The sequence below is a fragment of the Fistularia commersonii genome, chromosome 13 (genome assembly GCF_037954325.1).
Source record: "Fistularia commersonii isolate RoL2024-O1a breed Wild chromosome 13, RoL_Fcom_v1.0, whole genome shotgun sequence".
In the NCBI taxonomy this organism is placed as follows: Eukaryota; Metazoa; Chordata; class Actinopteri; order Syngnathiformes; family Fistulariidae; genus Fistularia; species Fistularia commersonii.
The window spans coordinates 15,221,007-15,231,340 of NC_141296.1; the positions used below are offsets into that span (position 1 = coordinate 15,221,007).

The following is a 10,334-nucleotide window of genomic DNA, read 5'->3' on the forward strand; positions in this document are numbered from 1 at the left end:
GATGACCAAACAGGAGATTTATAGACGTAGTGAGAGAGGATATGAAGGCAGTTGATGTGAGAGGGGAGGATAGAGAGAATAGGCTTAGACGGAGACAGTTGATTGGAGAAGAAGAGTGATCTTTTTGGGTAGGTGGCTGCTCTCTGAGTCCTCTCGTTTATTTTAGGCAGGGGGAGGGGGTACCCTAGAACCAGTGGTGGCTAATGCATTTTACACCTAGGCCTTCAGTAGTGCTCCGAATCAATCCACCCCCCAATAATTAGTTTATGGCGATAAAAAACATCTTATAATGCAGAAATGCAGTATAAAGAGAGGTGCATCACAGATAGATAACTCCTGTAGTGTTAATATTCGCCCGCGGGAACACATCACGTGACGACAACGGGATGCCCAACTCTGTACTCTTCCACTGACACCCCCCGCGCGTAATCATCACGCACCCCGTGGCTATGTCCGGGGCGCGGCCCGGCACCCCAAGTGCCCAAATTCCAAGAGTGTGTAAAACAAGTCCTTATTAGGTATAAAATGGTATAAAATGGTATAGAATGGTATAAAATGACAGCGCCCCTCGACTCGGGGCCAGAACCTCCTCACCTACACATCTGCTGGACGCGTCTCAGCAGGTATGAAGAGAGGGTGAACGATCCTCTCGGGGTGACATTCATTGTAGCTCGGGATATCTCTGGCCTGTGATACCTCGTAAGTGTATTTCCTGACTTTGAATAAACCATTCTTGTTTGATCACTTCCTGACCGTTATGTCGTTTTTCCCTGAATGAAATCTGAACACACCAGGACAACAAAGTCCAGTCCCAGTGCGGGAGCCACAAAAACAGTTGCCACAATAAATGCCTTTATATCAAACGGCTGCAACACATAAAAAAACACCAATAATAACCTTATAAATTTGCAGTGTTATTGAGAAAATAGCAGCATTTTACTCACTGAAATTTCTGATCACTTGAAGACAAAATCCATCCTCCTTCCTTTCCTCAAAAAGAGTCCAATTATTCTGTCGTACAGACTATCCGTGCACATCGTCTCCAAGCACTCCCAGCAATACAATTTGCAGTGTACCTCGGAGCCTGTGAGCTATCACTACCGGTCATAGTTCGTGACTTGAAAATGTCGGACAAATCATTTTCCTGGTTGTGACAGGTTCACTACCTTAGATGTTGCCCGGCCTTTCTTTACTTTGTCCAACTTTTCTTCAAAATTCCATCTAGAAAATGGCTTTAACAATATATTAGCAAAAAAATATGTTTCTTCTCCTCCTGCAGCCGTTGTGGGTTGACAAATCGATATTAAACAAACACAACTTTATTTCTGTTCGCAGCTCGCTAGTACACTTCTCGCTGATACACTTGTCCACTCTCTGACCATCCAATCAGAGGGTGTGAATACGCTGATGTTGCTGTAGCCTGCTAGAAGGCTTTGATGTCGCCAACTCAAAATCTGATTGGTTGAAGCAACAGCGTCATCCACACATTTTTTTTTCTGTAAAGGGCTTGCAGAACCGATTGTGCCGCCCCCCCCCTCCCCAGGCAGATTTCTTTGACTTTGACCCTGCCTGGCAACAGATGATGGCTGAAATACGATTGGTTAAATGCTTTAATATGAAAATGCATGTCTGGAAGCTGCACAACCAGGAGAAAAAATATGAAATTAAGTGAACAGACAATTTGGAATTATTTAATAAGTATTAATTAACAAAATATAATGAACATCTGATATTTTTTTAGGCCAACAGAGAAGGTCTTGCAGGCCCTGACGGCCCACCACAGCCTAGAACTGGTGAATGTAGGGTATAAGACTAATGGACAAACCTACGCGGAATGATACGCTTCTCCCCACTCCAGTGTTGTTGTTACAGCGGCGCATTGATATGAGTATGTTCGATGGTGTCCGAACCAGCTCCTCAGTACACGGACGTTCAGCCCTCCCCCCGATCCGTCCCTCACTCTTCAAATGCTCTTACAAGATCTTACCACCGTATGAGTTATTCGAGACGAGGAATTGTGACACAAGTTTCGAACAGTTCGTCCAGGACTCGCACATCACTAATCGGGAGCTGCGGGCGGCGATTATAGCGGCACTCGATTGGCCCTGTCTAAATTCCTCGTTGCCACCGCCAGTGTGCATGCTGTCTAGGCAGTGGTAGGTTATTTACGTTACAAGTCCGTTTGATTAAAGTAACTAGTGTCTCATTTGATACGTTAGCTCGTGATAATGGCAGTGGCGGACTCCGTCAAACTTTCAAAAAACCTGTTACGCATGAAGGTGAGTGACGCAATGTAAAAAAAATCTTTGTATTGTACCGGTCACATGGGTGCTAGCAGATGGGACTAGCACTAGCTTGGTGCTGTGATGTGTCGAACGTGGTCCTGTATTGAATCGTTAAAGTTTTAAACTCATTGGGTTTCTTTATCGACGTGTAGAGCATTTATTAATTTCTTCCGTATTTCTGCTCAAGACTAAATTTGTACTGACAACTTTAATCTTAAGTGGCTTATTTACAATAAGACACGCTTTGGTTTCGCTATGGTCTTTTGGACTAGTTCATTGATAATATTGTATTGAAAAATACTTTTTTTGACCAACAATCTATCAGTCTGTCTGTCTGTTTTAAATAGACAATTGGATTTTGACCCAACAGTAGAAAAATATTTAATGATAAATTGCATTAATAAACGTGTTATTTATTCCAATGAATGTTGTGAGACAAGCCTTGTTCTCATTCCTGTACTGTTACTGTCAGTATAATACTGCACATGACCAATAATGTGTACAACCTTACATTCAATTTCAGAGAAATTAGAAGTAATTTTTTGTTTTGTTTTCTTTCTTTAGTTTGATTCAGTATTGTTATAGCATTTCTCACCAAATGACCTTTTTAGAGCAATGGAGAAATGAGTGAATGTTCTATCAAAATCTGATATGTATGTTTGATTAAGAATGCAGGGATAACTGAGTTATGAAATCTGTCAAAAAGTTAGATGAACAAACTTCCATTTTAAGATTAAATGACATTAAATGTCTCTTATTTTGCTGGGACACTTAAAATGTAACAGCTGTAAGAGGCACCTAATAGTTATAGCGGGTTAATGGATGCATCTTTTATATTTCCATTATTGGGTTCCTACTATGAGGAGATGTTGATAAAGGATTTGTGGAATATCGAAGTTCATGCAGAGGCGGCTTGATGTGGAGCAGAAGCTGCAGTTGGATGAAGATGAGAGGAGGATCATCAGTGATGAACGTTGGTATCTGGACCTGCCAGAGCTCCTGGCCACAGAGTAAGTAAAGTCAGTTTGAATTGCTCCTTACTGATCCTTACTAGAGATGTAAAGGTGTCTTTGTTTACTTGCATGAACCACTTGGGTCCCAGGCCCTTAAAGAGAATTAAAGTAGAGATTTGACAAGCATTTTGCTTCTAGGAATATGGTCATAGAGGAAAGGAGTTTTGTTTGCTGTGAAGGCCTGACATTTGGACGGATTTCCTTTAAAGGCTTTAATCCTGAAGTTGAGGTTTGTTGTGGTCATTTTTGTGGCTTTGGGAAGGGGTAGTGTGAGAGGTTATGTGATTGTGAGCTGTTTTTAAATCAGGTGTTTGTTGATATTGGACAGAAATTGATGCAATTGCTGAATTCTCCCGATAACAACCCACAACACAGCAGTAATCCTACTGGCCTCCAAACGGACATCACGGATGAGGAGATGGCGATCAGGTATTGTTTTGACAGTCCCTGTTTTCACAGATAAATCCATCCATTACCTACCGCTTATTCTACACTTAGGGTCGTGGGAGATCCTGAAGCCTACCTATAAATCCTACCTGTTTAATTTATTTTGGCAATACAGTTTGAAAACATTTTTGTTAAACAGCTCGATTTAGTAATAAGATCAGTTGAAAGTTTGCCATCAGATGTATCTTTTAAAATATATTCTTTCTAAACTATCTGCCATCATGTACCATCTGATCAACTGAAGGGATTAAGAAATATGGCAATTTTCCACTACATATTTCCAACCTCTTAGCTTGAATTTATTTGGTTTTGTACTTTGTCACTGGGGGTTGGGTTGTATCAGCACAATGGCTTGTAACTTCAGTGACTTTGTGTTATACATGACTAAACACACAAACGATTTGTCAAGTCAAATTGTATTCATCTACTGTTGACTGTATGTACAAATATTCCTTATACTGTATATGTATATGTATAAGTATGTATAAAACACCCTTTACCATTCAGCTTCAAGGCTTGCCACAGGGAATCAACCTCCTCCATCTAACTCTATTCCCCATATCCTTTTCTCTCCCACCAACTAACTTCATGTCCTCTTTCACTTTGTCCATAAATCTTCTCTTTGTTCTTCCTCTAGACCTCTCGCATGTCTCCTGCATGATAGGATCTGTCTACCTATATATTCATTATCCTTCCTCTGCACATGACTGAACTGTCTCAGTCTGGCTTCTCTGACCTTATCTCCAAAATTTCAGGCTTGACTGTATATAACCAATTAACAACAGAAGTACTTCATGAGTAAGTCACTATTTAAAATCATAAACAGGCCAATTTGGGTGACCCTCCTTCTCGGTCAGGAAAAAAGACTAGAATGCTAGAATGATCAAAATCAGGAATACTTTTATCCCAGAGGAAATTGAGTGATCGGTGGAGCTATGTAGTGGAAAACAGCAGTTGTGATGGTTATCTTGAGAGTCCTGACTTCAAATCTCAGAGGTATCATCACTAACACTTTTTGTGATCCAATGAAACATCTCTTTATATTGTTGAAGTGGGCACGCCATCTAAAATATTGGACTACCCAACATCTCAAAAATGATTCGGTCTTCATTGTATTTGAGATTAGCATATATGTCATGTGTGATCACAAGTCTTAATCATACCTTCTTCTTTTTAAAAGATAATAAAATTCTGCCCCTTTTCTTTATTTTTAGAAATAGTCCCATAGTCTTGTAGCGACAGTGACATTTTTCCATCTAATTAAAATTTTGTTGTCTTTGTTGTTTTACAACATGTAACATAATTCAGTCTTTATACAGAAGAAGTTCAGTAAGATTTCATTGAGCACAAGAACATTTTGTTCCTGATATTTCTTAGTTGGGTTCTTAAAACATCAACAATGGTATTTTATATCATAATCGTGCAAGTATCTGTTTTCCTGTCAGTGTCAGCTGATAGTTAGTAATAATAAATTATTGTAGTAGATATAATCAAAGCCAATAATTTACCAAAGCAATGTAAAATAAGGTCTAAAACATGTATTCCAAAGTTTAAATTATGTTGTATTAAAGTAGCTGGTTCAAATGTGCATATTTTCTGTTATTAGATAGTGTAGGTAAGGTCACATCATTCTTAAGCAGTGTGTTACTGTTTGTAGGTATGAAAGTTTGGTTGGAAGCATGAAGAAGAGGTTTGCCAGAAAGCGGGTAAGACCTACCACCATAGAAGACCTCAACCAGAACACAGTGGACGGTCCAAAACAGAATGAGTTTCTGACACCTCAGTAGTTAAACTGACTTTCAAAATGGAGCTGAAGAAAAAGACTTGGAAATTTTCTTTTGGAGGAAAACATGTCTCTAAGTTACTGCAGTTTTTGGCATATGTCTTTATGAAACCACTTTTTTTACTCATACTGACTCAATGTTTAGGGGGTTTCAATGTAAGAAATACCAGTCATTGTCATATTGAAAACACACTTTGGGTTTGGTTTTGGCCTTTACATTAATTTTCAGAACCCACTGATCTCCACAGGGTGAGTGTTAAATGAATGATGATATTTTTCACAGTATAGTGTATATTTTACATAAAAGACCATCTCTATGTAGTCTGGAGAATATGATTTCTGCATTTTTTGATTGTCTGGATCATTCTGATTAGAACTGGTCAAGAACAACTGGCGGTTTGCACAATGTCATCAAAATTTCCCTTCCTTATTCAGCCATATAAAGAATAGTTTTGTATTTAACTGAAATGATAGAAATATTTGTGTGGGTGCCAGGGTCTAGCTTATCTTGAGAACACATACTATACATATGAATACCAGTAAGATGACTTGATCATAGTTTTATGCATTTTCTTTTTATTTAATTTGTTCTTATTACATCTTTATCAGTTTTTCTTATCTTTGTCTAGAAATTACCTCAAGGATCCTCAACTTGTACCAATAATTGTTTTTGCAGTAAAAAATTCAATAAACCTACAACAAGACCTCTGTGTATGATTGAATGCAGAATTAACCCCCCCCTCGAATGTGGATCAGATCATAGTTCATCATGCCTGCAAGCAGGTATAAAAAGGGTCAAAGTTCCCATTGTATTCGGCAGCCAGTGAAGGGATATGAGTTGGACCCACAGGCAATTTAGAGTATTAAGAGATTTTGAACTCTGCAGTCTAATTTTGTATGAGTAATTGAGGCAAAGTTTTGGCAGGATACCTGAAAGAGTAGTTCCCTTTGGCCTCTTTGGAAAACAAGAACTTCTGCACAAACAAATGTGTCACCCAAAAGTGTGGATTATTTGTCTTCTAGATGGGAAGTGCACTGTTTTGACTGCAAACTGTAGGAACTTGTCTAAGTTTTCCCCTTGATTATAGCATCCCCTGTTGATGGAGATGCATGTTGGTGTATCCAATTGGCTCTTGGTTTTACAGAGCTTTGTGATGGTCTTGCAGACAATTGGACTGAGTTACATGGTCATAGGATGTATTGTTGACATCTACCAATAAGGCCCCATTAGAGAAAATTCGGGAAAAAAGAAGGAATCAAACAAAATTCCCTCAAAGAATTGCCTCTTAATTTCCATGTGGGTCATTGTGAAGAGGCCCACATAGTCTCACCAGCCATGGTGTAGTTGTGACTATTGACAATAGGTGTATGTAAGAGTCAGACTGATTTATAGATTCTGGAATGGATCTAAGAAAGGACCTTATATGTTTTATGTAAAAAGGATTTAAGAGGCAGAACCCACACAAAGCAGCAGGGCCATCCACCCTAGAGCACTGTGCTGACCAGCTGTCTCCAGTGCTTACTGACATATTCAGTATCATACTGGAGACATGCCATGTACCAGCCTGCTTCCATTTCCCCGTCCCCCAAAAAAACAGGGACAACAGAACTCCATGATTACAGACCTGTTGCCCTGATGCCTGTAAATGTTTTGTTCTTCTTAGGGGGGCGCAAGAGAATAAAATTGAGAAGCACTGCCCTAATCCAAAGACACAAGAAGGCTCTTATCCCTGACCTGGAGGGTGTGCGCTAGCTTTTTCTGGCTGAGGGCCATGGTCGTGGACATGGCTGTCAAACTCGTTTTGACAGAGGGCCACATCAGCATAATGGTTGCCCTCAATGGGCCGCATGTAATAGTAAGAGTAGAAATGTAATTACTACTCAATGTTAAAGAACTCTAAATTTATTCCTCATTCAAATCCAAGATATTACATATGCATTTCCATCAACCTCCAAACAGCCATCCATCTGCATCAACCTTTCTCTTCCTGGACATTTAGGGATCATTTATATTTCTCAAATCCACTTATTGAAAATCACATTGATGTGGACCCAGTACAATCAAATGGCAGGATGCCGTCATTTTGCGGGTAACATGATTGCCATGAATTGTGGGGAATGTATTTAATGGTTAATGCACACATTTGACTTATGTATTTTGAGACAATCAGACCTTCTAAGACATTCTCAAAGGCCACATAAAATGACGCAGTGGACCACATTTGGCCTGCGGGCCTTAAGTTTGACATATGTGGCTTAGGATTTTGAGGTGCTGATTTTCATCCCAGCTGCTGCACTTAAGATAAACTTCATTGATCCCCATAGGTGAAATTCCTTTGTCACAGCAGCGCAACAGTTATGTCAAAAATAAATATGAATATAGGTAGGCAGACCATAGCAAGAACAAATATGAACAAATAGACAGCAGGGAGAACAACAGTAACATCATCAGGGATAAGAATGGACAACATAATGGAACTGTAAGGGTGAAAAATAGACATACAAAACAAAATAATGTAAATGGAGTGACAATAGCAATAAGGAGAATAAAATAAATAAACAAAAATAGGCAGGATGGGTGCATACTGGGAACAACAAGGATAAGAAAGACTGCAGAGTTTGGGCATGACATGTGAATGGGTGAGGTAGTGAGGTTGTGGAGGCCGCACTGATGCACCTCAGGCCAGTCAGAGTTTTTAGCCATTCAGACTGCTGTTATACAGTCAGATGGCCGCGGGCACAAAGGAGCATCTGAAGCGTTCGATTCTGCACCGGGGTGGGATGAACCGTTGGCTGAAGGAACCTCCCATCAGCCACAGCTCATCATGCAGGATGTGGGAAGGATTGTCCAGGATAGCTCACAGTCTGTCCTTAATCCTCCCCACTACACCCAATTTCCTCAGTATCTTGTTATCCTATTGACCTCACCAGTCTTGGCACCACCCCACCAGCGCACTATACCAAAGAAGAGTGCGCTGGCTACCATAGACTGATAGAAGGTCTTTAGGAGCCCACTACGGATGCCAAACAACCTAACTCTCCTCAGGAAGAAAATCCTGCACTGACCCTTCCTGTATAGTGAATCAGTGTTGTGTGACCACTCCAATTTATTGTTAATATGGATCCCAAAGTACTTGTAGGAGTCCACTATCTTTACCTCTAAACCCTGGATGGTGATTGTTATCTGTCTCCTCTGATTCTTTCTGTAGTCCACAACCACCTCCTTGGTCTTGGAGATATTAAGTAGGTGGTGGTTCTGGTTGCTCTACTCCACAAAGCTTGCGTTCAGACCTCTGTACTCCTCGTCATTGTCATCGTTGATGCAACCAACAATGGAAAAGTCATCTGAGAACTTCTGGAGGTGGCAGGAACCAGAGTTGTACCGGAAGTCGGAGGTGAAGAGGGTGAAGAGGAATGGAGACAGGACCCTTGGGGCACTCGTGTGCTGCACGCCACGGCCTTGGAAACACAGCCATCCACCCTAACATACTGCAGCCGTCCTGTGAGGTAGTCCAGGATCCGGCTGGCTGTGTGATCACCAGGGTGAGGTGATGTGTCTAGTGCAGTCTGCTAAGTGAGCCATTGCATGTAGAAATGCATGCAATTTCCCGTCCTAAAGCCTCTACCGCTGACTGCCCCTGATGGGGTCCAGGAAGCAGTTCGTAAGTCTTCTGTGGTCAGTACATAGCCCCCCTCCTCACCAAGACTCTCACTATGCCTCCTTGTGGTAGCCTTACGGCCCCCGTTTTCGTGGCTGCTTAATTAGTGAGAGATCTCGGAGCTGCAGTGGTCCCCGGAGATGTCAACCACTGCCCCACTGCCACATGCGTAAACCTGGGATGGCATGAATGCTACGGGAGTAAACCCTGAACACAAATCTACAGACGGGGCCACGCAATAGGCGAAGCCTAGCAGACTTGACTGCCAGCCATCCCCTGCAGCTCGAACCAGAGTGAGGGGCATCATGAGTTTCTCATGCCACTGGCAACTACTCTGCTAGAGCAAAGAACATTGGGAATGAGGACTGCGCACCCACACACTCACCTTAAACTCTTCCCTTGTGCAAGCTCCTTGCTCCATCCATCCACCCCGTTCTCTACACCCCCATAAGCCATGTGGCAATGTGGAATGGCGGCAGGCACAGGCCAAGGATGTGGCTGGGAGTGTGTAATCATACACACAGGCAGCAGTGGATTGAAATGGCATCAACATCAATGTTGAACCCCCCCCTTGGAGCAAGTGTCATCATTGGACATCATCACAGAGGTACACACTGACATCAACAAGCTGTACATAACTGCACCTTTTGAACTGAAGCGACCGACTAGCAGCTACTCTTTAGTGCACAAGAGGTGGCTGTGCATAGATGTCAAGACATTTTTTTCCCGACAATCTGGACTGTGTCTCCAAGCTCGATGTCCTGGAGATGTCCTGACCCAACTACCAGTATTGCAGACTGCACCCGAAGACCTTCGAGAGACAGCTGTTGTTCCAGATCGTCAGCCGTCTCTCGTCCCCGGGGATTCATCCAGAGGACACATCACTTCTGCCAGCAACCACAAATCAACCAACACAACCGTCATCGGAACTAGTCCTTCCGTCCCCGGAACATCACAACACTGATCAACTCATTGCAAGGGGCTAGTATTGGTATCTGGGCAAGTATGAGTCATTGATCAGTGCTATGTTAGTGCTTTAATTGCTGTTTACCTTTTCATGCCTTAGGTCATCCCTACATTCCCATACCACCGCTATTGTCACCTTGCTAACTTAGCATGTTGCTACTTGTCTGATTCTCTCTCTGCT

General features: G+C 41.8%; 1 protein-coding gene across 1 annotated transcript; it reads left to right on the forward strand.

Annotated features, from left to right (window-relative positions):
* The first annotated feature begins 2,088 nt into the window (after nucleotides 1-2,088).
* mphosph6 (M-phase phosphoprotein 6) lies at nucleotides 2,089-5,683 on the forward strand. The gene is made up of 5 exons (XM_086158328.1): nucleotides 2,089-2,279; nucleotides 3,183-3,295; nucleotides 3,437-3,527; nucleotides 3,627-3,727; nucleotides 5,403-5,683. The coding sequence occupies exons 1-5, from the start codon at nucleotides 2,229-2,231 to the stop codon at nucleotides 5,530-5,532; spliced, it is 486 nt and encodes a 161-aa protein (XP_086014454.1). The 5' UTR covers nucleotides 2,089-2,228; the 3' UTR covers nucleotides 5,533-5,683.
* Nucleotides 5,684-10,334: the final 4,651 nt, after the last annotated feature.